Source organism: Amblyomma mixtum, chromosome 6 (assembly GCF_055824585.1).
Source record: "Amblyomma mixtum isolate Tamu chromosome 6, ASM5582458v1, whole genome shotgun sequence".
Lineage (NCBI taxonomy): Eukaryota > Metazoa > Arthropoda > Arachnida > Ixodida > Ixodidae > Amblyomma > Amblyomma mixtum.
In genome coordinates, this window is record NC_143017.1 from 66,762,443 (window position 1) to 66,790,305 (window position 27,863).

The following is a 27,863-nucleotide window of genomic DNA, read 5'->3' on the forward strand; positions in this document are numbered from 1 at the left end:
GTAGTCCATTTTAAGTTTTTGGAATTCATAACAACAAATTGCGCAAACAGAACATTCTTCTGTGCAGTGAGTAACGTACCGCACGTGGTGACTGGGGGCCGTATACCTGGTCAGAAGGCAAAAAAAAAAAAAAGAAACAAGTTAGTATGAATTATGAAAACCGCTTGTGTTCCCCGCTACTTCTAGAAGGAGATATGCTCGGTGAAGAGCAGTAAAAAACAAAAAAAAGGAAAAACAGCTCTCATTAACATCCGAAAACGGAAATCAATATTCTGTGTTCACGGGGCTACTCGCTACACAGCAAATAAAGCCCCGCAATGATTTCAACACCTCGCACTTCAAAACTATGCTTCCAAGTAAAATAAATAAATAAATAAAAAGACAGGTCTCACCGAGATTTGAACTCGGATCGCTGGATTCAGAGTCCAGAGTGCTAACCATTACACCATGAGACCTGATTTACTGTTCCGACGCCGGGAATCGAACCCGGGCCTTCTGGGTGAAAGCCAGATATCCTAGCCACTAGACCACGCCGGAGACGGTCGTCGGACGGGGAGCGGCGGTAGCGGTTGCTACCTCCGGCAGGCTCCGCGATGTGTCGCTGTAGTCGTTCGTGTGGCGCGTGCATTTGACAGTCGTATCTGCCGTGCGGGTACGATTGTTCTCTCTTCCTTTCACTTCGCTGATCAATGGGCAACTTCTTTCTTATTAGACCGCTCAGTCTGAGTGGAAAGATTAAATCACCTCCCCCCTGCTGTTTTCTATCGTGCAGTAAGGCCGCCCCCTGCTGAACTTGCCTTCTCTTGGAATCCAGCTGTTACCGATAGTCGTTAAGGACAACGGACTGGCTTCTAATAGAAGGCAAGAGTAACAGGGTACGTAGGGCAGAGCTGGCAAAGGACAGGGTTAATTCGAGAGACATGGGAGAGGCCTTTGTTCTGCAGTGAGCGTAGTCAGGCTGATGATGATGATTATGAAAGGCTGTTTCACATGTTGCGATTGCTGCTGCAGAGCAGCGCGATTTCAAACGTTCTGCTGCAGAAATGCGCGTCGGTGCGATCGCTGCGAAGAGCAATTAACCTATAATAGTTACGAACGTGAAAAAAAAAAAACTCTAAGGGCCGTTTCAGATGCATGCGATTCTCGCCTGCGACGCTGCGAATTCTGTCGGTCTGCGACTGGGAGCGACGTTGGTCTAGCCGCAGACGGCCTGCGACCGAGTTCCGTCCGGTTGGAATTCAGTCGCAGCGTCGGTCTGTTCGCTCTGCGTCTGACCAATGGGCAGCACTGAGACGGCGCGTGACGTGACGTCACATGGGAGCTGTTGCCGAGGCGTACGCAAAACTGTTTATTCTAATCAAAACATATGAAATATTGTCTTGCATCTAAATTTAACACGCTCGTCATAACATCCTCAACACATTCCGTGCAGCATTGTTGTCGTGTTTAATCGTGGGTTGCCTATTCGAACATCGAGCAACCTTGCGTGTCTCTCCGACCGAATTCGCTGGGTACGCACTGCACGTGAAAGCACTGAGCGAAAATCGCACTGCGGCGTCACCGACTAGGCCGACTATTATCGTTCTAGTCGCAGCATGTGAAACGGCCTTAAAACGTTTTATCGAACAAAAAATACACAAAAGCGCAATATAATTACTCATAGCTATAAAATCAACGCATAATACGATGTTTGACGTTTATACTCGCCAAAGCATTTCTTGCAAGTGAAAGGCTGCTCGCGCCTCACCGACTGAAATATAGCAGCTGCGATTGGTGTCGCAATGACAGTGCGACAGGGCCGTATACAGGGCTGAAAAAAAGATGTTATTCAAGAAGCGGGACCGTGAACGCAGATGCAAGGGTAAAAGACTCGGCTATACGTCAAGAAAACTCAATATGCATGTCGTAAGTACATACATACGTGCATACATACATACATACATACATACATACATACATACATACATACATACATACATGCATGCATGCATACATACATACATACATACATACATACATACATACATACATACATACATACATACATACATACATACATACATACGCCGCCGCGGTGGCTCAGTGGTTATGGTGCTCGGCTGTTGACCCGAAAGACGCGGGTTCGATCCCGGCCGCGGCGGTTGAATTTCTTTGGAGGAGAAATTCTAGAGGCCCGTGTACTGTGCGATGTCAGTGCACGTTAAAGAACCCCAGGTGGTCGAAATTTCCGGAGCCCTCCACTAAGGCGTCTCTCATAGCCTTAGTCGCTTTGGGACGCTAAACCCCATAAACCATACACACACACACACACACACACACACACACACACACACACACACACACACACACACACACACACACACACACACACACACACACATACATACATACATACATACATACTCGCCACGTAATGACGCAGGCTACTTTTTTCTAATCAAGCCATTAAAGGAAAAAAAAGACAGGAGCAATCGCGAGAATAGGATGCTCTTGGCAGAGTGCCAGCATAAAATAAGTGTTCCAACGCTTTTCTATTGGGGCAGACATCTCAAAGCTCTAATGATAAGAGCCATGGAATGAATAGCAGCTGGACAGTACCACCATGAATGCATGATTGTAAACGCAGTAATCATATATGTTCTTCTCCTTACTTACTCTGTTCTCACGCGTTGTGTGTGCTGCATCAGGCACTGCTGGGCGACGCCATTTTTATCTTCGATCAAGCAGTAGCCGCGAGTGCGGAAGTTAAAGGCATACCTTTAACTTCTTGCGCACCCAGCAGTTGAGACAGGCAGGTGTGAATTACCGGTCATCTGTCACAAGTGCAACTAGCCTTGTGGTCAAGCATCTGTTGGCGACGCAAGACCGAGCTGCCCAGGCATGGCATGGTCGCAGCAGACATGTTAGTACCTCCATGACTCATCGGTCGGGACCACGGAGCTCGCAATCGACAAGGAAAACAAATAAAAGCACGTTCCTTGTCTGCTCCTGCGACCTCCAAATTCAATACAGCTGTCACCTCCATTCCATGCAAAGATATCGCACCACCGTTTAGAAGGTATCAAGCGATGTTCCTGATCATACAAGTGATCATAGAGTTACCCGCATGAGATGGAAGACATCAACGGTGCCAGTCTCGCTGAAGCGCGAGCACCGGCCCGCGTCAACGGAGGGAAGGTGAAACATGCTTCACTTTAAGACGTCTCTTCGGTGTCAAGCAAGTCGCAAGGTAAACCCCTGAAAGTTGTTCAGGCACCAGCGGCGGCTAGTGGAAGGGGATCAAACGGCTCGAACTTCACGCTCGTCAGTGCCTGGAGGAACAGGGAATCGTCGACGTCCGGTCAGCTAAGGAAACTACCCTCGCCCTAAACTATTTGCCCTGCAGCAAGGGGAAAGCAGAACGTCCTACTTCCACCCCCTCGAAACAACACTTCTCGATGAGCTATGCGTTCCGAGGGGACACGGAGATAGTACAGCAGATTCTGAGTTATCGGTACACGAGAGCTTCCTAAGCGTAGAAATGTCGCATGCTGTTGACACGATTATCGTTTGACATGATGCGACGCGCATGGAAAAGTATGGCCCAGTCGCATTGTCGTTGCGACGCCAATCGCAGCAACTATTTCACAAGCGGACGATTTCAGTCGCCGACCTCACTGTCCCCCACCGCCCCTTGACAGCTCATCTCTCTTCAATGGGAGACGGTCGCCGACCCCTGCTCCCTGTTTCCCGCGGCCTTGGACAGCGTCCGATTGAGAGGGTGTTGGTCCGAGGCGCCGACCCGCTGTCACCATTCTCGACCCCTTCATATTTCCGACGGACACGGTAGTAATCGGCCAGAGGGGGAAAGAAGCTGAAACAGCTGATGAGCTAGGAGAAGGTAAGTGACGCCGACCAAGTAAAATACAGGAAAAACACGACGTTTCGGGACCGGCTCGGCCCCTTCTTCACGGTGTGACTACGGGCGAGCGCAGCTTGGCTTTTTAAGCCCCTGTGTGGAGGACCTGCGGGTCAATGGCCGCAGCCCATGGACGTAGGATGAGGGGAGAGTCGCCAGGGAACGATTAACATTCTCTCGTGTTTGCTGTATGTGCCACGACTTGAGTAGAAGCCTCCTGCGTGGGTTAGCTTCCGTTTCCAATACAATGGTGCTGTCGAAGTCAATTGGGTGGTCACACCCTTCACAGTGTTCGGCCACGGCGCTGCGTTGACGATTCATGTGACGGACGTCCGCTTTGTGTTGGTTCATCCTTTCCGCGAAGTTCTTCGTTTCCCCTATGTACGACGCCGGGCAGACGGAACACAGAATTTTGTACACGACGCCCTGGGCCTTTTCTCTGGGCTGCCGGTTTTTTGGGCGGAGGAGAAGGCGACCGATAGTGCTGGTCGGTTTGTGCGTTGTCAGCACCCCTTCTTTTCCGAGAATGCGACCGAGCGTCTCGCTCACGCCTCTCAAGTAGGGGATGCAAACACGTTTCCGCTTCTGGCATGCGTCTGAGGAAATAATAGACCGGATTTTGTTTTGCCTTTCTTGTTTCCTGATAATGCGTCGGATGAATGAGCTTGGGTAGCCGTTCTTTTGGAGGTCAGAAATGACTCGGTTCTTCTCCTTCCTTTTTTCTTCACGTGAGGAACATATGGAGTCGACTCTCTTCAGTAATGACGTCACGACAGATGCTTTGTGCGGGATGGGATGGTTCGAATCGAAATGTAGGTACCGTCCTGTGTGGGTTGGCTTCCTGTGCACCGAGGACTGCAGGCCTTTGTCGTGCCTTGTAAGTAGGACATCCAGAAAAGGCAGGCTGCCCTGCTGTTCATGTTCAACAGTAAATTGTATGGCCGGTTCAACTGAATTTAGATGACTCTGGAGGTTTTCTATCTCTGAGGTTTTCACCACACAAAAGCAGTCGTCTACATAACGGAGGAATAACTTTGGCCTGGGATTAAAGGAGGAGAGGGCCCGGCTTTCGACGTCTTCCATGGTTAGGTTAGCCACTGTGACTGAAATCGATGCCCCCATAGCAGTTCCGGTTGTTTGCTTGAAAAATTCTCCGTTGTAGGTGAAAAAGGTACTGCGCAGACAGAGGTCGAGAATGCGACATACCTCATCGACGTTGAGTGGAGTTCTCTCGTGCAGCGTTTGGTCGTTTTCGAGTGCGCGGCGAGCAACGGACACAGCAAGGGGAACCGGTACGCAGGTAAATAACGACACCACGTCAAAAGAGACTAGGCTTTCGTCTTCCGTAGTCACACCGTGAAGAAGGGGCCGAGCCGGTCCCGAAACGTCGTATTTTTTCTGTATTTTACTTGGTTGGCGTCACTTACCTTCTCCTAACATTAAATTTCCCAACCAGACAGACTTCTGTCGAATGTTTTCTTTTGAGCTGATGAGTTGCGCTCAAATTTCGCATTAGGAAATAACGTAATCGACGGCAATTTTTTTTCCAAGAGGCAGATGAATGGGTCCAGTAGGTGCGACCCCCGGCTGTCGACACATTTATTTTTTTTTTTTTTGTACCAAGAGAAGAACTCGATCAGGGAGCAGAGTGGCAACGAAGCTACACCAGTCGAAATATATACCAGCAGGAGACTCAGTTTGCGTGCCTTATTTTTTGCCGCTTTTCACTGCACTAAGTAAAGAAATAAAAAAGTAATAAGCTGAGCGTATCGAAAGTCTGTAGTGATCACGCTTCATGCTTGCTTTCTCCTCACGCCACGCAGGAAAAATAAAATGAATGCACTCAAACGTAGCATGCACAAATAATGCACACAGTGGAATTTGTTGCCCTAATGTTCCGAAGATAATAAACTCGACGCAGACATCGGCGTAAGCCGTAAAGTGTAGCTTTATATCAGCGAATAAAAGCAGCGATGGCATGAAAAGTTCGGCATCTGCGCTTTGTGTTACTTCTACTGCATGAATCTGTGCGCACCTTCGTTGCAACGCCAAGGAGCTTTCGATGCAGCGCTGGTAAACTTTCGGGGCAACGCTGATGGTGGCGTTCGATGCGAGACCTTAAAGAGAGCGGGCAGCGTATGTGCTGTACTGGCTGACCAAGCATTAACAAACTGTGCGAGCCCAGTTGCCCCGTCCGCTGTGTCCGACGTCCTCAGAACACAACAGAAAGAAGCAAAATGCATACAGTCGCAGCACTCTGGTAAAACAGAGCGTTTAAAAAAAAAAAGCATATTTTTTATGTTCCTTTTGTTTCATAAGTTTTCAAGAAATGCAGACATGTATAATATCTATAACAATTTTGAAACCTGCACTAAATAAGAAAAAAACAGCACGTTTCAAGCACACGTTTAGGGCATGGTAAGCTTAGCTTCTTATTCACCGACAAGCGTGGTATAAATAACTTCTAAGGCTCTGTATTTTAAATGTTCATGCACTTCAACACTGCACGTTTGACAATCCCTAGCGAGTAGTGCAGAAGTATTGTGAATTCTGGGCACGGCCAGGCACGCATTGTGGTCTAGTGCATTTTAAGTTTTTGGAATTCATAATAGCAAACTTCGCAAACAGAACATTCTTCTGTGCAGTAAGTAACCGCATGTGATGACTGGGGGCCGTATACCTGGTCAGAAGGCAAAAAAAAAAAAGTTAGTATGAATTATGAGAACCGCTTGTGTTCCCCGCTACTTCTAAAAGATGATATGCTTGGTGAAGAGCATCAGTAAAGGAAAAACAGCTCTCATTAACATCTGAACACGGAAATCTACATTCTGTGTTCACGGGGCTACTCGCTACACCGCAAATAAAGCCCCGCAATGATTTCAACACCTCGCTCTTCAAAGCTATGCTTCCAAGTGAAATAAACAGAAAAAAAAGACAGGTCTCACCGAGATTTGAACTCGGATCGCTGGATTCAGAGTCCAGAGTGCTAACCATTACACCATGAGACCTTATTTACTGTTCCGACGCCGGGAATCGAACCCGGGCCTTCTGGGTGAAAGCCAGATATCCTAGCCACTAGACCACGCCGGAGACGGTCGTCGGACGGGGAGCGGCGGAAGCGGTTGCTACCTCCGGCAGGCTCCGCGATGTGTCGCTGTAGTCGTTCGTGTGGCGCGTGCATTTGACAGTGGTATCTGCCGTGCGGGTACGATTGTTCTCTCTTCCTTTCACTTCGCTGATCAATGGGCAACTTCTTTCTTATGAGACCGCTCAGTCTGAGTGGAAAGATTAAATCACCTCCCTCCTGCTGTTTTCTATCGTGCAGTAAGGCCGCCCCCTGCTGAACTTGCCTTCTCTTGGAATCCAGCTGTTACCGATAGTCGTTAAGGGCAACGGACTGGCTTCTAATAGAAGGCAAGAGTAACAGGGTACGTAGGGCAGAGCTGGCAAAGGACAGGGTTAATTCGAGAGGCATGGGAGAGGCCTTTGTTCTGCAGTGAGCGTAGTCAGGCTGATGATGATGATTATGAAAGGCTGTTTCACATGTTGCGATTGCTGCTGCAGAGCAGCGCGATTTCAAACGTTCTGCTGCAGAAATGCGCGTCGGTGCGATCGCTGCGAAGAGTAATTAACCAATAGGAGTTAACGAACGTAAAAAAAAAAAACTCTAAGGGCCGTTTCACATGCATGCGATTCCCGCCTGCGACGCTGCGAATTCTGTCGGTCTCCGAATGGGGAGGGCCGTCGGTGTAGCCGCAGACGACCTACGACTAAGTTCCGTCCGGTTGGAATTCAGTCGCAGCGTCGGCCTGTTCGCTCTGCGACTGACCAATGGGCAGCGCCGAGACGTGTGGTCACTTGGGAGCTTTTGCCGAGGCATACGAAAAACTGTTTATTCTAATCAAAACATATGAAATATTGTCTTGGATCTAAAAACACGCTCGTCATAACATCATCAACACATTCCGTGCAGCATTGCTGTCGCGTTTAATCGTGGGTTGCCTATGCCAACATCGAGCAACCCTACGTGTCCCTCCGTCCGAATTCGCTAGGTACGCGTTGCGTGTGAAAGCACTGAGCGAAAGTCGCACTGCGGCGTCACCGACTAGGCCGACTATTATCGTTCTAGCCGCAGCATGTGAAACGGCCCTAAAAGATTTTATCGAACAAAAAATGCACAGAAGCGCAATGTAATTACTCATAGCTATAAAATCAACGCATAATAAGATGTTTGATGTTTATACTCGCCTAAGCATTTCTTGCAAGTGAAAGGCTTCTCGCGCCGCACCGACTGAAATCGTCAGCTTGTGAAATAGCAGCTGCGATCGGTGTCGCACCGACAGTGCGACAGGGCTGAAAAAAAGATGTTATTCAAGATGCGGGACCGTGAACGCAGATGCAAGGGTAAAAGACTCGGCTATACGTCAAGAAAACTCAATATGCATGTCGTAAGTACATACATACATACATACATACATACATACATACATACATACATACATACATACGTACGTACGTACGTACATACGTACATACGTACATACGTACATACGTACATACATACATACATACATACATACATACATACATACATACATACATACATACATACATACATACATACATACATACATACATACGCCGCCGCCGCCACGGTGGCTCAGTGGTTATGGTGCTCGACTGCTGACCCGAAAGACGCGGGTTCGATCCCGGCCGCGGCGGCTGAATTTCTTTGGGGGAGAAATTCGAGGCCCGTGTACTGTGCGATGTCAGTGCACGTTGAAGAACCCCAGGTGGTCGAAATTTCCGGAGCCCTCCACTACGGCGTCTCTCATAGCCTTAGTCGCTTTGGGACGTTAAACCCCATAAACCAACCAACCAGCCAACATACATAGATACATACATACATACATACATACATACATACATACATACATACATACATACATACATACATACATACATACATACATACATACATACATACATACATACATACATACATACATACATACATACCCCCGCCGCGGTGGCTCAGTGGTTACGGCGCTCGGCTGCTGACCCGAAAGACGCGGGTTCGATCCCGGCTGCGGCGGCTGAATTTCGATAGAGGGAAATTATAGAGGCCCGTGTACTGTGCGATGTCAGTGCACGTTAAAGAACCCCAGGTGGTCGAAATTTCCGGAGCCCTTCACTACGGCGTCTATCGTAGCCTCAGTCGCTTTGGGACGTTAAACCCCAACAAACCAAACCAAACATACATACATACATACATACATACATACATACATACATACATACATACATGCATGCATGCATGCATGCATGCATACATACATACATACATACATACATACATACATACATACATACATACATACATACATACATACATACATACATACTTACATACCTCGTAAGTACATACCTACTCGCCACATAATGACGCAGGCTACTTTTTTCTAATCAAGTTATTAAAGTAAAAAAAAGACAGGAGCAATCGCGAGAAGAGGGTGATCTAGGCAGAGTGCCAGCATAAAATAAAAAAGTGTTCCGACGCTTTTCTGTTGCGGCAGACATCTCAAAGCTCTAATGATAAGAGCCATGGAATGAATAGCACCTGGACAGTACCACCATGAATGCATGATTGTAAACGCAGTAATCATATATGTTCTTCTCCTGTGCCGCAGTAGGCACTGCAAGGCGGCGCCATTTTTATCTTCGATCAAGCAGAAGCCGCGGGTGCGGAAGAAGTGAAAGGTATACCTTTCACTTCTTGCGCACCCAGCAATTAGTTGAGATAGGCATGGTGTCAGTCGCCGTTCATCTGTCACAAGTGCAACTAGCCTTGTGGTCAAGCATCTGTTGGCGACGGAAGACCGAGCTGCCCAGGCATGGCATGGTCACAGCAGACATTTTAGTACCTCCATGACTCATCGGTCGGGACCACGGTGCTCGCAATCGACAAGGAAGACAAATAAAAGCACGTTCCTTGTCGGCTCCTGCGACCTCCAAATTCAATACAGCTGTCACCTCCATTCCATGCAGATATCGCTCCACCGTTTAGAAGGTATCAAGCGATGTTCCTGACGGTATATCATACAAGTGATCATAGAGTTAACCGCATGAGATGGAAGACATCAACAGTGCCAGAGTCTCGCTGAAGCGCCAGCACCGGCCCGTGTCAACGGAGAGAAGGTGAAACATGATTCATATTAAGACGTCTCTTCGGTGTCAAGCAAGTCACAAGGTAAACCCCTGAAAGTTGTTCAGGCACCAGCGGCGGCTAGTGGAAGGGGATCAAACGGCTCGAACTTCACGCTCGTCAGTGCCTGGAGGAACAGGGAATCGTCGACGTCCGGTCAGCTAAGGAAACAACCCTTGCCCTAAACTATTTGCCCTACAGCAAGGGGAAAGCAAAACGTCCTACTTTCACCCCCTCGAACCAACACTTCTCAATGAGCTATGTGTTCCGAGGGGACACGGAGATAGTACAGCAGATTCAGAGTTATCGGTACCCGAGAGCTTCCTAAGCGTAGAAATGTCGCATGCTGTTGACGCGATTATCGCGCAACCGAAGTTGTCCCTAAGGCTGTTTGACATGATGCGACGCGCATAGAAAAATACGGCCCAGTCGCATTGTCGTTGCGACGCCAATCGCAGCAACTATTTCACAAGCGGACGATTTCAGTCGGTGAGGCGCGAGCAGCCTTTCACTAGCAAGAAATGCTTTGGCGAATATAAACGTCAAACTTCTTATCATGCGTTGATTTGATAGCTATGAGTAATTATCTTGAGCTTTTGTGCATTTTTTGTTCGATAAAACGTTTTTTTTTTATTTTACGCTCGTTAACTCATATTGGTTAATTACTCTTCGCAGCGATCGCACCGACGCACATTTCTGCAGCAGGCCGTTTGAAATCGCGCTGCTGTGCAGCAGCAATCGCAACATGTGAAACAGCCTTTCATAATCATCATCACCCGCCTGTCTACGCTCACTGCAAGGCAAAGGCCTTTCCCATGTCTCTCGAATTAACCCTGTCCTTTGCCAGCTCTGCCCTACGTCCCCTGTTACTCTTGCCTTCTGTTAGAAGCCAGTCCGTTGTCCTTAACGACTATCGGTAACAGCTGGATTCCAAGAGAAGGGAAGTTCAGCAGGGGACGGCCTTTACTGCACGATAGAACACAGCAGGAGGGAGGTGATTTAATCTTTCCACTCAGGCTGAGCAGTCTGATAAGAAAGAAGTTGCCCATTGATCAGCGAAGTGAAAGGAGGATAGAACAATCGTACCCGCACGGCAGATACGACTGTCAAATGCACGCGCCACACGAACGACTACAGCGACACGTCGCGGAGCCTGCCGGCGATAGCAACCGCTTCCGCCGCTCCCCGCCCGACGACCGTCTCCGGCGTGGTCTAGTGGCTAGGATATCTGGCTTTCACCCAGAAGGCCCGGGTTCGAGTCCCGGCGTCGGAACAGTAAATCAGGTCTCATGGTGTAATGGTTAGCACTCTGGACTCTGAATCCAGCGATCCGAGTTCAAATCTCGGTGAGACCTGTCTTTTTTTTTTTTTTTTAATTTCACTTGGAAGCACAGCTTTGAAGAGCGAGGTGTTGAAATCATTGCGGGGCTTTATTTGCTGTGTAGCGAGTAGCCCCGTGAACACAGAATGTAGATTTCCGTAGTCAGATGTTAATGAGAGCTGTTTTTCTTTTTTTTTGTTTTTTACTGCTGTTCACCGAGCATATATTCTTAGAAGTAGCGGGGAACACAAGCGGTTCTCATGATTCATACTACCTTGTTTTGTTTTTTTTTTTTGCCTTCTGACCAGGTACACAGCCCCAGTCACCACATGCGGTTACTCACTGCACAGAAGAATGTTCTGTTTGCGCAATTTGCTATTATGAATTCCAAAAACTTAAAAGGCACTACTAGACCACAATGCGTGCCCGGCCGTACTCGCTAGGGATTGTCAAACGTGCAGCGTTGAAGTGCGTGAACATATAAAATATAGAGCCTTACAAGTTACTTATATCACGCTCATTGGTGAATAAGAAGCCAAGCTTATCATGCCCCAAAACGTGTGCTTGAAACGCGCTGTTTTTATGCGTAGCATATTGCAATCACTCAGTTCAACCCTTGGGCGCGGCCGGGCAGCCACCAAACCACGTGACGTGACGTCACCAAACCATGTGACAAAAAAGAAAAAAGAAGAAAAAGGAAGAGAAAACAAAAAAAGACAAAAAAAAAGGACGGCTGAGCATGGTGGCGGTTGCCACCGCCCCGTTTCAAAGGGGGCGCTCCTATCCATCCATCCATCCGTCCATACGTCACGGAGGAAAAGCTGCTGAGAAAATCGAGTGCCGCCAAGCAATACATCGCGCAAAAAGACCGCGCAATATGCAACGCATTCTTGGCTTAACCAAAGCTAAGCCTGGGCATCTTTTTTTTCTTATTTAGTGCAGGTTTCAAAATTGTTATAGATATTATACATGTCTGCATTTCTTGAAAACTTAAGAAAGAAAAGGAACATAGAAATATGTTTTTTTTTTTGCTTACAAAGGCTGTGTTTTACCGGAGTGCTGCGACAGTATGTATTTTGCTTCTTTCTGTTCTGTTCTGAGGACGTCGGACACAGCAGACGGGGCAACAGGGCTCACACATTTTGTTAATGCTTGGTCAGCCAGTGTAGCACATACGCTGCACGCTCTCTTTAAGGTCTCGCATCGAACGCCACCATCAGCGTTGCAACGAAAGTTTATTAGCGTTGCATCGAGAGCTCCTTGGCGTTGCAACGAAGGTGCGCACAGATTCATGGAGTAGAAGTAACACAATGCGCGGATGTGGAACTTTTCATGCCATCGCTGATTTTTTTGCTGGAATAAAGCTACACTTTACGGCTTACGCCAGTGTCTGCGTCGAGTTTATTATCTTCGGAAAATTATAGCAACAAATTCCACTGTGTGCATTATTTTTGCATGCTACGTTTGAATGAATTCATTTTATTTTCCCGACGCGGTGTGAGGATAAAGGAATCTGAATTGAACAGTAGGCAAGCATGAAGCGTGATCCCTACAGACTTTCGATACGCTCAGCTTATTACTTTTTTATTTCTTTATTTAGTGCTGTGAAAAGCGGCAAAAAATAAGGCACGGAAACTGTCTCCTGCTGGTATATATTTCGACTGGTGTAGCTTCGTTGCCACTCTGCTCTCTGATCGAGTTCTTCTCTAGGTACAAAAAAGAAATATATACCGACAGCGGAGTGACGCACCTACTGGACCCAATCATCTGCCTCTTGGAAAAAAAAAAAATTGCCTATGATTATGTTATTCCCTAATGCGAGATTTGAGCGCAGCTGATGAGCTGTTTAAGCTTTTCGATAGTCTGAGGTATAGAATTCGAGCAAGACATGTATGCACATTTATAGACAACTTGTTATTTTTGAGACATACTCCTTCTTCAAGAAACACCCCGCTAACAGTTCTTGATTATAATGAAGGTAGCTTTGTGGACGGATAAATAGATGGATATAGGCTCGACTTGCTGCACCAATGCATGGCTCTCAAAGACGTGGTCTGCGAAAGTATTTCACGAGGTTGTCACAGCTGTGGGAGCCGTTACGAGCGAGAGGAGCGGGATGTTCTCCCGCATAAGTGGTAGGAAAATCCCGTTTGTCTCTATATCTACATTAAAGTCCCCACCCACACTGCCACCCTGGCAGGTGGCAGCATTTCTGGCAAAACGTTGTCAATGCCAAAGCATGCAGCGCACATCTGTCACTACCGCCACGTAGCTTAAAACACGATTGAGGTGTCCACTGTTCCAAGAGGGCAGTTATGCTCCTTCCCTGTGGTTCAAGTGTCCACCGAGGGGTGTGAGACAGTTACTGGGCATCTCCTTTCCTCAAAAACCAATTTACAAATTTTACCATCTGCTTTCCAAGCTCCCGCTCTATTGGTTTCGCAGCTGTGGGAGACAGATACTGCGCATTTCCTTTCCTCAAAAAAATACCGAAGACACATTGGAAATTCTAAAGTGTGCTTGGCGAAAGCCTTGTGGTCAACCCACTGCCGCTTCCTCGAACCGCTTTGGGTGGAATCGCGGGGCCCCTCCGGAGCCATGCATCTCACTCACTATAACTGCAACGAGACGTCTGGCGAAGGAGCGGCGGTGCAGCTGCCACCGCCGACGGGCGCACGCTCGTTCTACCGCTACTGTGTGACGTCACGGTTGCTATGCACAGCTGATGAAGGAAAATCCTGCTCATCTCTTCAGCACCAGATCACTACTTCGCAAGACACCCTGGCTGTTGTTACCTTATTGCTACTATGAGGACAGAGAGTCAGCGAAACATTCAGGTAGCAGCAAGCCCTTACATCATCTGCACTGACAGAAGTGGTTCGTCCAAGGATGCTCCCAACACCCCGTTTTCCAGTGGAAAATAGAGAAGTGGTCCCGTTCGGAGCACGGCGAGAACATTTCAGCTTGGCTTTCTGCAGCTGAACTAAGACGAGGCTTGGATCTGACAGCAGTCGTCCTGCCACTCAGCGCCGACACAGGAAATCTGGCAGTTAGAGGGACGTATCTAGATAAACCGCTTTGGGTTTGGGACGAAACGAACAATAAGAATGGAGAAGCAGAGGGCTTTTTCTGGACAGCGGTTCTGGCATCCGCCGCCAAACTCGAAGCTTCACTTACTGACTGGCTCAGCATGCGCTTCCATTGCAGCTGCTCGTCGCACCAGGTATGTGGATGGTCTCATTACCATCGGTTTAGTTAAAGAGCTGACCATGGAATTACGTCCATTCTTAATCGTTGTTTTGAGCGGGTGTACCTATAGAGCCCGCAATGTGGTCCTGCGTTTGGTTCCGTACTTGTCAAGCGAACTTGAATATGCCCTGCAGCCGGTACTGCCTATGCCCCTGCTGAACTAATTGGGTTTTCTCGCACTCGTCGGCATGGAGCTGTTACCCTGGAAGAGAAGCGCAATATGCGAGCCTTACTGGCCCATAGATTGCAGAGAGCACACTTTCGGGAGAAAGGTAGCTGTTTGGGCAAGTTGATTGATCATGACGATAAACGTACGTAGCGCTCGAAACACAAGACCAAACGAAGAGGGCACCACATGCGTTAACTTTCAACTGCATATCGACACTGTCGGGAACACGGAACACCAAGCAATTTTCATCATTTCCTTAACGCTGGATGACTGGAATCAAGCGACTATGCTTTCGACATGTCGCCAGTGAGTGGAGAATACAGGGTCAGGCACGTTTACAAATTATTAGCCGAGGTCTTCGGTTGAAATACGCAAGCCCACTTGTTGTCTGAGGAATATGGTTTGTGCACCTTAATTGTCTGTATCATGTAACAACGGGTCAGTCGAACAGAGCAGAACCGACAGTCCCGGTGGCCTTGGTCAGTACCCGTCCTCAATGAGAGGTGAGTGCCGGTCTCGTGACCTCCGACAAGCGACGGACACTCGCACTCGCCGCCTGCTCACATCTTGTGGGCAATTCTATTATTTCGTGCGATTTGACGCATTATACTGGCCCATCTGCCCATCTGCTTTCCAGCCGCGGCCCCCGCCTGTCCTTGTGTTGGCCGAAGCGAGACTAGGGAAGACGGACGTGTGGCGGCATCTGACCAGCGGCTCCTTTGTTACCACTGCGGTGAGGCTGGCCATAGCTTGCGGCGGTGCCCTTATCGCCGAGCTGGAATTCGTGGATTTCATCGGAGAGTCCCCTGTCCGCTCAATGGCGAACACCCCCGCGAAATTGAGGAGCACCTGTCAACGCGCCGGGATCACACTGACTTCCCTCGCCCTGACTACCGCCCACCGACCTCTACCCGCTATCGTTCGCCGAGTTCCCGTTCTTCGACAAGCCGTTTTAGTCGCTCACCGAGTCCTCGCCGGGGAAACTAGACCAAGCGGCCTGCGGAGGTAAGGCCGCTGACGAGCGAACAGCCGAACATCCTCCAACGCGTTCACGACCAGACGACGGCTATCAAACGAGGACACGTGACGATCACAAAGGATGTGCAACTTCGGACTCACGGGTCGATATCGACGATTTAGCAGTTACGGCATTGGTTGGTACGGGAGCGGACTATTATGAGCAACGAGCTAGCAAAGGAACTCAGGAAAGTTTTAACCGCGTGGACTGGGCCTCAGATTCGCCCAGCGGGTGGACACCTAATCATCCCTGTTGGCCGGTGTACGGGGAGAGTTACAATCGACGGATTTGTTTACGGTTGTGACTTTGTTGTCCTACCTCACTGTTCGCGCGGTGTCATTCTCGGCCTGGATTTTTTACAAGCTAACGGCGCCGTTATCAATTTAAAAGAGCCGTGCGTGACATTTTCGCCGACGCAAGCAATTGAAAAGAGCCGACCCAGACGACTCCAGGATGCCCGCCCTGCGTGTTGGTGCTGATGACGTGACGGTGCCTCCGCGGTGCAGCATGATGGTCCCCGTGCAAAGTGACTCGCCCGGTGATCGAGACGTTATGGCAGAGAGAAACGTCAGCCTTCTCCTCGAGAAAGGAATCTGCGCTGCAAGAGGGCTTGTTCGCTTACGGGATCGCTCTGCGACACACTTGCTCACCAACTTCGGAACCGAGTTCCAGCCCATTGCGAAAGGAACGGCCGTCGCATACGTTACCGACTTCGTTGAGCCCGCTGAAATATGCGCTCTGGAGTGACTGTCGCCGGAAGGACGCAATGCAGCAGCCGTTCTGTCTACCGTGGACATTATTCCCGGCTTGTCGGTGGGTCAGAAGCAGCGCTTGTTAGAGCTCCTTCACGATTTCGCAGAGTGCTTCGCCATGACATCAAAGGTAGGGCACACCCCGGTAGCCAAACACCGCATCATCGTCAACGAGGAGACAAGCCCCATATTCCAACACTCGTACAGAGTGTCGCCGATGGAACGGGAGGCTATACGATCCCAAGTGCAAGAAATGCTTGCAGACGACGTAGTCCAGCCGTCCGCGAGCCCCTGGGCTTCGCCTGTGGTATTGGTGAAGAAAAAGATAACACCTTGCGATTCTGCGTCGATTATCGAAAGTTAAATCGTGTCACGAAACGTGACGTCTACCCCTTTCCACGTATCGATGACGCCTTGGATCGACTGCGTGATGCTAAATATTTTTTTTCACTCGACCTTAAGAATGGTTACTGGCAGATTGAAGCGGACGAAAGGGACAGAGAGAAGACAGCGTTCGTGACACCTGACGGCCTTTATGAATTAAAAGTGCTACCCTTTGGACTCTGCGCCAGCAACCTTCCAACGCATGATGGACACCGTTCTTTCTGGGCTGAAATGGCAGACATGCCTAGTGTACCTTAATGATGTTGTCATTTTTGCTCCTAGCTTCGAGGAACACCTCAACCGGCTGCGAATGGTGTTACAGGCGCTCCGTTCGGCCCAGTTGACGACAAAGCCACAAAAGTGTCACTTCGGTTTCGAAGAGCTCAGTTTTCTTGGTCACGTGATAAGCGCTGACGGAGTCCGTCCTGACCTGGAGAAGACTGCCGCTTTGGCACAGTTCCCGCGCCCAACCGACAAAAAGTCCGTACGTAGGCTTCTGGGCCTCTGTGCCTACCACAGACGTTTCGTTGAAAACTTTTCCACCATTGCCGAGCCCCTTACAATGTTTACTAGAGACAATGTCTCTTTTGTGGGGCACGAGGATCAGGAAGCTGCCTTCAACGAGCTACGCAGCCGCCTGCAGACTATCCAAATACTCGCCCATTTTGATGAACAAGCTGCCACTGAAATATTCATACTGACGCCAGCAATGTTGGCCTCGGCGCTATTCTCGTTCAGTGGCAGGACGGCCACGCGAAAGTCATAGCGTACGCCAGCCGCTCCCTCTCGAAAGCAGAGGCTACTCTACCATAGAGAAGGAATGCCTTGCGGTAGTGTGGGAGATTAGCAAGTTCCGACCATATCTAAATGGTCGCCCTTTTCTAGCTGTAAGTGGCCATCATTCGTTATGCTGGTAGCCAACCTCAAAGACCCTTCGGGACGGCTTGCGAGGTGGAGCCTTCGGCTCCAGGAATACGACATCACGGTAGTCTACAAGTCCGGCAGTAAGCACTATGATGCCGATTGTTTGTCACGCGCACCTTCCGACGTTGCTCCGGCCAACACGGAGGACGACTTCCCGTTTTTTGCTCTCGTCACGTCGTCCGATATGACCCGGCGTCAACGGGCTGACTCAGAGTTGCGTCCGCTCATCGAGCATCTGGAGGGCTTTAACGTCGCTGTTCCGCGGCTTTTCGTTCGAGGTTTGGGTTCCTGCAGTCTCCGAGATGACGTCCTTTACAAGAGGAACTTCGCGCATAACACGGAACCTTTCTTCTCGTTGTGCCATCCGAACTCCGTCCAGAAATCTTGCACGCCTGCCACGACGAGCCATCGGCTGGCCATTTGGGTGTTACCCGGACGTTTGCCCGCATTCGTGCGAAGTATTACTGGCCAAAGCTGCTCTCATCAGTCCAGCAATATGTGAGGACGTTGAGTACCGCACGTTGGACGAAGTTCTTCCTTATGCAACCTTGCGCGTTCGACCAGAGGGAGATTCGAACCAGCCGCTGCGCAAACAGGGATGCTTCTTTGTGGTAGACGAAGCGACTGTTCTCTAGTTGGAGGAAATGGTGTCCAGCTTAGACTCAAAAGCTGACTGAAAAGGGAAAAGCGGCTGCAGGAACCAATGAACTCCCGGAAAAGGGGATCAACTACAAAATTTAGGTATAATTAAAAATTGGCTGGTGGTCCAGCATTGCTGAGCACGAAATATTGTGCGAAAGGACTGTTTTTTGCAAGTGGACACCATCGCCACGTACCTGGAAGCACGATCCAGGTGTCCATTGACACAGGGAGCCAGTTTGCGCGTCTTCAAGATTTTCTTCAACAGTGCCAATTTAACCAATGTACGCCGGTGGCCTATGACCCACTGCCACTTTTCTGCAGCAATTTTGTAAACGCCAACGCGTATTGCTCTAGTGCCTTTTTTTCTCAAACAACGTTGTCCACGCCAACGCATGCAGAGCCCACCTTTCTTTCGCTATTTCCACATAGCTCAATGCGCTAATATTAGTATGAGAGTAGTATTAGTTGATGGAGAAGACGATGTGCAATGCACAGCGCGAGATCGTGTTGTAGTTTAATGCGTGACTTAATCGGCTGCGGCAGTAGACTAGTAACGATTCACGACGTTGTAGTAGAGATGTGCCATGTGTTGCATCTTTTCTCGTGCTTGCTTGTGTAGGTGTGGAGTATTATGAGTTGTGTTATGTTTTCTTTATTGTTTGCACATAGTTCACGTTCATGGAACCTTACGTCACTGTAATCAATACCATGTTTAAAAGAAGAGGCCATAGCCTAATGCTGATCAGTGAAGCTGATCCGTTCGCGCCGCCACGGGTTCGAATCCCAGTCGTGGGAATATTCTATCTATCTATTTATTTAGCGGTACATTTTAGTCCCATTTCTGTTGTGAGACTCTGGTTCGGATCACAATGCAAACAAAAGCAGCGAAACTTAGATAATTCGCTGGGCGTAACCTTTCAACCCACCCCGATATTATAGCTATAGGGCTCCGCCATATCTATACAGTAAACGAACAGGTTCCCACTGGCTATTCTACTGCCTTCGTCGTAACAACGTCCATCTGAACAAAAAACCACTGAGCCCGGTATGTCGGGTTGAGAAGCCACAAGGAGAGAGGAATCATCACTCTGAGAAGAGAGGATGGTTCTAGTTACATGTCAAGTACAGATCTTTCTAGTTATGCCTAGTTGTACAAGTGCTCTTTTAAGCCCGTCGTATAATGTTAGGAATACTGCATCGTCTACACCGAGAGGACCCGTTCGAGGGAGTGCGAGAAGACACAACTACCGCGCCGCTGAATTCGCACACTGCGCTGACTGCTGCGTCCCGGAATTTATGCGGCGGAAACGGATGGACAGGTCAACGGCGAACGGGCAATTACGCGAATACAAAGGGCCAGGCGGCTCGGAGCGGGACCTGCCTCCGGACCAGCGCTGTCAGAGTCTAGCAGCCTCTTCTACATATAATTGCTGCTTGGAGCGGGGCGCGAACTGCCCGGGCTATGGTCGCAGTTATAGCGGACAAAGGAGTTGTATTCTACGACCTTCACTTTGGAGGTGCGTCAACGAACGGCGCTTGATGGTCGCCATGGTTCAAGGTAAGCAGCAAGGGGGAAGATAACTCCGGAGTAGTATTTGAACGAAAGGAAGCAGGCTGGCTATTTTCTCATCCGGGCACAATGAATGCGAATGTGCTTGCAATGGTAGCAACTTGGTAAGTGTTTTAAGCATGAAATGCCGGCTTTTATGTCGCGGTGAGTTGTTGCAAAAGCAGGAGCATGTAATTAAAAAAAGATTATATCTGAAACAATTCGTTTAATGTCAAGAGCAGCTGCAGCTTTGCATCCGTTGTCAGTTGCACTTTCAAGCCCCTTTATGTGGGCCGACTTACCTGTATTGCTTTCTTGATCATGTCGATCTCAGTAAAAAATAAGAAACCCGCGATAAACACCAGCAGTGGTTTGAACATTGGAACAAGCTATACAAATGGACAGCAGGAGGAGGAGGCGATCTTTCACTATTTGCTATTACAGATGTTAGCCTAGTTGCCTACCTCGCAGGCTGCTCCAGGTGAGAATGATAAGGGGTCGGGAGCTTGTGGAGCAGATTGATGGGTCCCTTTTGGAGGAAATGAGTGGGAGCAGGTGTTTCCATTTGTGCCATTCATTTTTTGGACTGTTTGCATGATGAGGTTCATTATAGTTTTCTCACGTCAAATTTCTCGCGTTTGAGGAGAGGGGCAGTAGCCCCTTCCTTCCTTAATAAATCCGCCCACAGAAGCTCTGACAAGGTATCAATGATGCCCAAACTTAGACCGGTGCCGATTCCAGTAACTGTAAAGACGGTCATGAATAATGAATGATGGGGAATCATATGCAGTGGAAGTATTATTTTCTGAAATTTAAACGGGTTTTATATCATGAAAATTCAAAAAATGATGTCTAGCTGAAAGTTTCTAGCTGCACTCATTAAAACAATGACTGTAGCTAGGGACGAAGCTGTAAGGGGATGACTGAAAGGAGGTCCCTTTTCAGTCGTCGACTATATGGGACCTCATTCTCCGTGTCAATCTGTACTCATCAACCGAATGACTAATAAAAAAATTCTGATTCCGATTCTGAAGGACTTGGCTCAGATTTAAATGCATGCAACAGCAAACTCTGGCTATGGTGACGCAAGTTTTTACGCTTTCGTATTCTTTGCGAAAGGCTTATAAAATGAATGATCTTTAACACGAAGGATGTTTCTGATTGAGTTCCGTGCATTTATCAAGCCCGAACTAGAGATAAATTCAGAGTAATGTTACTGAAAACTACTCTGAAGACGTGCGTCCCGCATTCCGCCGCCCCCAGAAGTCCGTAGGCACTTGTTTGAGCGATGCCACAGCAATGTTCCACCGCTACCGTAGGACAAAGTGGCTTTCGACGATACGCAAGGAAATATCCACGAATAAGAACAATGTGCCCACGCATATTCGCTACGAATAAACTGAGGCTGCAGAGACAACTGAGGCAACCGGCGTGCTGCCGCTCATGTTGTCTTGCTCATCAGAAAGTAATATGATATTATTCTTTCTAATTCTCGTTACTGTTATATCTGCATGTATCGTAATCACTAGGACTGGAATTTTTAACCACTGATCTGAAGAATTAGGAACCGCTTACGTGACACGTAGGATGCACTGTAGTCGAGCGAGGGTCTCTGTGCCCGCTTTTGTAACTGCTGTGGAACCTTTCCTGAGGGTGTCTTCGTCTCTGACAACCGACATAAGCCACCACCAGACTTCGAGACTCAGATGTCCACCTTCACCTCAGCACTCGCCGGGGTCCTCGAAATGTGCCTTTTTTTTATCTGTCTGGTTACACGAAGCTTCCATATATGGCACCACCTACACCATTGACGGAGCATAGCAACCCCGTAGCGAGCAACGCAGCAAGCAGCTGTCCTGCGGCTGAACTATTGGCACAGTGACACAGTAACATTCACTATGACCCTGCGCCTTTCTCTTCAGTGTTCAGTGTCAAAAAATGACGCGGAGTGTACGGCACCCGAGCTCGGTTGCGAATAACGTTGAGGGGGGAGAAGGTAATAATTTATGGAAAGTGACATAGCCACAGTGAAATGTCCGGAAATGTTGAGCCAGGCGCTCTATCTCTACTCGCTTGGTGATTTGTAGAGCTACCTCTACGTTCACTGGGGTGGTGAATCGACAAGTTGAATTGGTTTGGTTTGGTTTTGTATTATAGCGGTTTAACTTCACAAAGCAACTCAGACTATCTTTCACAGATCTTTCACTACATCCTTCACAGATGCCCCTGTGGGGTTTCTTTTAATGTTTATACACTAATGGGTGACATCGAAAGCGTACGAGGCTCTAATAAAGTGAAGTGGAAAAATGTCTCAACTTGTGATCGTACTTTTGGTTCAAGTTGGTTGGTTCTTAGTCGTGATTGTAATGGCATGCGGAATGACCCTAAAGTACGTTGCGTCTTGGTTAAAGTAGTGCGCGGAAAAATCATTACGTTTAGTACGCCTGCGGTGGCACTTAACATCGTTTCCGAAACGCCCATTTCTAAGGAAGAAATAAAAGCAGGAGGAAACCAAAACACCCAGTTCTTTTCAGAGCAAGTCCATCTGCGATAAAGCATATACTGGCTTCTGAACGCTCGTCACAATGGTTGCGGGCGGGCGAAGTTATTTCCCTTTCAGCCTTCTCTCCTGATTGACTTGCAGATCGCCAAAAAGAGTGCCTTTGTGCGTACGTGGGCGTTCCAGCCCAGCGACGTCCAACCGTGTCCCGAAGAAAGCGCGGACCGCAGCGACGATAAGACACTTGCGCTCGTTTTGCTGCCCCGAATGCGCACACCGTCGAATCGCCAGATGCCGAGACTCCCGATTCGCGTGCTGCTGCGCCTATTCAGTTTCAAGAGGGAGTCGCACATGTGGTCGAGTCAGGCAACGTACTGCTAAGCACGGCATTAAGATGCAAGTCACTGCCGTCCTACGGTGCTTCTGTATAGCTACCAACCTGTTTATTTGGGCGTACGCCAACTCCGCCGACTTCATCGTCACCAAGACTGCTGCCCTGCACGGTGTGACACAGCGGCACCTCGGCAAGACAGTGAAGGCGTACCTCGGCGTACCGTACGCGGAGCCTCCGGTCGGCCACTTGCGGTTTTCAAGACCCGTGCGAGCCAGACAGAGGGATAGGATGGTCCTCGCCACAGAGTTCAGACCTCCGTGTATGCAGCTTAACGGTGCCCTACAAGACTTGCCGTGGTTTCAGATCGACGACGGCGTCAGTTCTGAAGACTGCCTCTACCTAAACGTCTGGGTTACTGAGTGTGCAGCTGTGAATTCCACGTGTCCGCTGAAGCCAGTCCTGGTTTGGCTCCACGGAGGCGCATTCAGAGGTGGTTCCTCCACTATGGACGTCTACAACGGGGGCACACTGGCGGCATCTGGAGACATTGTGGTTGTGACTCTCAACTACAGGCTCGGTGCCTTCGGTTTTCTCAGCCTCAACGTGTCGGACATACCGGGAAACATGGGGCTGTATGACCAACACCTCGCCCTCCGCTGGCTCCGCAGCAATGTCCAGTACTTCGGCGGCGACCCTAAGAGAATTGTTCTTGCAGGTCAGGATGCTGGAGCTACATCCGTCGGCCTACACCTCATTTCGCCGCTTAGTCGTCGGCTAATACGGCGAGCGGTTCTCATCGGTGGCGCTGCCAACTGGCTCGTAGACCCACTCAGTTCGAGCTCCAGCTACGTGCGTGCACTCATGTTGACTAGCGCGCTGTCGTGCAGTGACTCAACATCTGTGCGGACGGCGCCGGTGGTCGCTCGCTGCCTGAGAGACGCCAAGGCAAAAACCATAGCCAGGGCCGAAAGTGAGATATTCAAGCAGGCGTACTACACCTTCTGGCCGAGGGACCGCGATGAGTTGGTTCCCATGGACCCAGTAAGGGCTGTCGCCCGAGGGAACGTCCTTCCTGTGGACATACTTGTTGGCGCCACCGCCGAAGCCGGGTACTCGCAGGGAATGGCTTTTCAAAGAGCGATGTTCGACCCGAAATCAACTTCACCCGACGTCTCCAAGCAGTCGGCGATGAGCGCGCTGAATGATGCCCTCTTCCTGTTTCCATCCTCGGCTCGTGACGAAGTCGCTGAGTTCTACTTCGGCAACAGCAGTGATGGCAGTGGCGGCTCTGTAAGGACTGCGTTGGCACAAGCGCTGGGAGACATCTTCGTCAACTGCCCGGCTGTGTTCTTCGCGGAATCCTACGGAGACAGACCGATGAAAGCTTTCTTCTACAAGTTCAGCTACCGACCCACATTCAGCCGATGGCCAGCCTGGTTCGGAAGCACGCATTTCGATGACGTCCCGTTCTTGTTTGGTGTCCCATTGAGGCACCCTGACAGATTTTCTTCCAAGGACGTAGCGGTTAGCAGGATTATGGTGAATACTTTGACATCCTTTGTCAGAACTGGGTAAGTCTACTATTGTTTGGTCATTTTACATAGGCGCAGTAATCTTTTTTTTGCCTCAGGGTCGCCTGTGTGTGTGTTCTCATTTAGGAATGATAACCGTGAGTCAGTCTAATTCCCAGCGGATCGACTTTTGTATACCGTTCACAGCAGCGGTGATTGTAAATGTAAGTCCGCAAAACCCACGAGAGAGTGGCTTGTAGTTTAAAGGATGTTTCACTGCAGCTTTCCACCATACTTTGAAGGCGGCAGTGGTGAGTGAAAGTTAAAATCTAGCTGAAGGAAGATGAGTGAAATCAGCTGCAACGTTTTGGAGACTGTCGTGCATTGTTGGTTATCGAAACGAGAATGGGTGCTACGCCTTAAGAATGTGGATATCGTGATACGTAGCAGCAAAGAGGCACGCGCCACTGGTGAAAATTTCGTCTTGCAGCGCTCTCTGGTGGACATCTCTAGAAATCTTGCCGTGAGCCCGTTACACAGCCTTTTTTGGAGGATGTAGTCATCTGAGGTGTTTACATATCCCGCTTAGGTTAAAGGCGTCCTGTGCTTCAGAGGAATAAAACCAAGGAGGTATTGCTGAATATTATTTTCCATGAGCAGGAGTGTTGGTTGTATTTGGCCCATGGAAATGATTCATTTAAGAAACTTCATCAGGTCTTAACTCTACAAGACGTGAATGAACTTTTATTTAAAAAGGCGTATGCAATGCTTAAAAATGGTCTGCCCAGTATTCTGGGGAGAGTTCAAGTCTAGATATTTTCTATATGAACCGTATTGATATATTCAGTGTAAACGAGCCGATGGCTTGAACGCCGGGCTCAAAATAGTGTTCTTTATTTTCTTACGCATTGCGGTGCATCGTAAGACTGTGCTGGTTTTTATCCACGTGCGCTTTATATTGCGTCTGTTGCTTTGAACTTCTGAAAAGCAGCGTGTTCAAGGACGTCTTGAAAACAAGCTTTTCGATCATGTAACGAATGCATTATTGAGTCTGCAGCAATAGGTTGACATTGCATTTTTTTCCACTCGCAGCCAGCCCAGACCAAACGCCGACACTGACTGGCCACAGTACACGTCGTCTTCGCCTGACTACTTGGAGATTGACTCTGGTGACGTAGCAAGAAAGCAGGATCCGTTTGAGCGGTGTGAATTCTGGAGGAAATACTATCCACGAAGCGTATGATTTTAAAATGAGGCAGAAAAAATGGCTAGGACAAAGAAATAGTCATCAGCTCGACATCCCGATTATCGTATTCCATCTTCCACTCCTCACTCCCTATGAATTATAGCTCGGGATACTTATTTAAAGCGATATCAAAAGCACATCTGCGCCCTGTCAGCGGCTTAGACACAGTGGTGAGCTAGCAGGATGGCCTAACCTAGCTGTAGGTTGACCTGCTTCCCTTACGGACTTGCTTTTTTTGGACAGCGGTGGATCTCATACAAACGACATCTTTTCGCGTCACGTATCTGTCCCCCCGAGCAAGGTACAAGCTTAATTCATCTCCCTACCCCCCCCCCCCCCCCCCCCCGTCCCATGTTTTAATTGCTAGGTTCGTTACTGTGAGTATTGTTTCGCTGCTGCTGAGAAGTCATGGTTTTGATCTTCGTCCACGGCGTCTGCAGAAGCAAGATTTTCAGCTGCAAGGTAATCCAGGAACGGGGACGAAAAGCCGGCTCATTTTATACGAGGTCGATATGCTAAATTATCAAGACTAAACTTCACATCGAACAATGACAATCACACTTGTTGAAGACAGTACGAAGAAGAGTACTATATTGAGACATGGTCACGTGTTTTAAGCATTCTCCTTTTTCCCAAAGAGTGGAGTTCTGATCACTCCTAGCTTTCAGCGACCCATTGATAATGTCGCCTCTGGTGTTCGAATAAATGCTTCATCTATTTTCCCGAAGGGTATATGCTTGAGCTTGTTGGTTCATATTTGGAAGGTAAAAACGTAGCGCAAAGAGACAAGGACACAGAAAGACAGACAACACATTTTCCCGTTTTCGACGGCACACTTGTGTCTGCTGTGCCGCGCCTTCACCTCCCTTTCGTGTTCGCATTCCTAAAGAACTGTTGGCGCAACAGAAACACATCAGAATGTGGAGGTACGGCGACAGCAAGCGCGAGTTGTCGTCTTATCTGCCCTTTCAAATAGTCCTTACTGTGTTGAATATTTAAGCACGCAACACTGCTTTGTCAAGCAACAGATCTCCCCGAGTTGCCTTTTCTGAATTTTTTTGCGAAGCCTACGTCGTGCAATATTCGCATTCTAACGCAATGCTAACGTAGCAGTGTGATATACGTATAGAGATCCATGTGGTAGAGAAGAGTTTGACCAATCTGCTGGCATAGGGCAGTGCCGCATTTAAGCGAAGGGAATGGGGCAGGAGGAGTGGCTTCACCCCTCACCCTCCTTCCAGAGAGATAAACTTTCCGTGGAAAAATCGCGAAAAACCGCACTATTTTGACGAAGAAGTCCGAACAATCCCCCCTCACCCCGGGTTGGGTTGGGGTGAGGGGGGATAGCGGGGTTGGAGGGGCAGGCCCACACCATGTGGTAGATGTCCGAAGACTTCTCCGCACAGTGCGGACAGCTGCCAGAGAAAGAAGGGTCAAAGTGTTTTAGAGCTGCCGGGCACAGCAAAGTATTTGTATATAGGCGAAGCAGAAGCCGCTCCTCCGCCTTTGAGAGACCTTTACACGGGCGGGGATAAAGACTATGGCCAGATTGATAAAGTAAAGAAATGTCTTTAAACGAGTAAGCTGGAGTGAATTCGAGTTCCTGATCGTCGGGGTCGGAGGGGAATGTCCAGTGAGAGAGCGCGCGGGCGGCGGCGTCAGCTGCCTCATTTCCCTCAAGGCCCATGTGAGCAGGAGCCCAAACGATACGCCGGTGAGCGGGGTCCCCGGTATAGACGCTGTTTTGGAGAATGCGGTAGGCTAGTGAGAAGCTGGGTGAGTTATAGTTACATGCGAGAGCACGAAAAAATATTTTCATCAGATGACGGGGAGAATTTGGCTAAGCACTGCAGAATGCATAAGGACACTTCGTCAGGCCACTTCGTCCTTTGAGAATGATATCATGCTTACACGTGGAAAAACAAAGAGCGGGCGTAGAAGAGCAGTCATAATAACCGTCGAAAGCACTTTGTTGCTGGCGCTTTAGAGTGATAACTCTATTCAGTGCAGAAACTCGAGTTGCAGTCGGTACGTATATTTGACATTGAAGTGACCTTCGGACTTTGCGAATTCATCGCAGTAGCCGTCAGATGCCGAAGCATAATTTGACTATGGCCAATGCGATTGTGTCCCTTAATTTGGCCCTACTCATTATCAACAT

At 48.8% G+C, this 27,863-nt stretch overlaps 1 protein-coding gene and 6 non-coding genes across 7 annotated transcripts; 3 read left to right on the forward strand and 4 right to left on the reverse strand.

Moving 5' to 3' along the window:
• Positions 1-383: 383 nt before the first annotated feature.
• On the reverse strand, positions 384-455 carry TRNAQ-CUG (transfer RNA glutamine (anticodon CUG)). Its single transcript has one exon. It is a non-coding gene; the product is annotated as a tRNA-Gln (tRNA).
• A 10-nt stretch (positions 456-465) lies between these two features.
• On the reverse strand, positions 466-537 carry TRNAE-UUC (transfer RNA glutamic acid (anticodon UUC)). Its single transcript has one exon. It is a non-coding gene; the product is annotated as a tRNA-Glu (tRNA).
• A 6,297-nt stretch (positions 538-6,834) lies between these two features.
• TRNAQ-CUG (transfer RNA glutamine (anticodon CUG)) lies at positions 6,835-6,906 on the reverse strand. Its single transcript has one exon. It is a non-coding gene; the product is annotated as a tRNA-Gln (tRNA).
• A 10-nt stretch (positions 6,907-6,916) lies between these two features.
• Positions 6,917-6,988, reverse strand: TRNAE-UUC (transfer RNA glutamic acid (anticodon UUC)). Its single transcript has one exon. It is a non-coding gene; the product is annotated as a tRNA-Glu (tRNA).
• Positions 6,989-11,304: 4,316 nt separating this feature from the next.
• TRNAE-UUC (transfer RNA glutamic acid (anticodon UUC)) lies at positions 11,305-11,376 on the forward strand. The gene has a single exon. It is a non-coding gene; the product is annotated as a tRNA-Glu (tRNA).
• Positions 11,377-11,386: 10 nt separating this feature from the next.
• On the forward strand, positions 11,387-11,458 carry TRNAQ-CUG (transfer RNA glutamine (anticodon CUG)). The gene has a single exon. It is a non-coding gene; the product is annotated as a tRNA-Gln (tRNA).
• An 11,417-nt stretch (positions 11,459-22,875) lies between these two features.
• LOC149339294 (acetylcholinesterase-1-like) lies at positions 22,876-25,997 on the forward strand. The gene is made up of 2 exons (XM_089550451.1): positions 22,876-24,516; positions 25,549-25,997. Exons 1-2 carry the CDS (start codon positions 23,006-23,008, stop codon positions 25,697-25,699), a joined length of 1,662 nt encoding a protein of 553 aa, XP_089406577.1. The 5' UTR covers positions 22,876-23,005; the 3' UTR covers positions 25,700-25,997.
• The last annotated feature ends 1,866 nt before the right edge of the window (positions 25,998-27,863 follow it).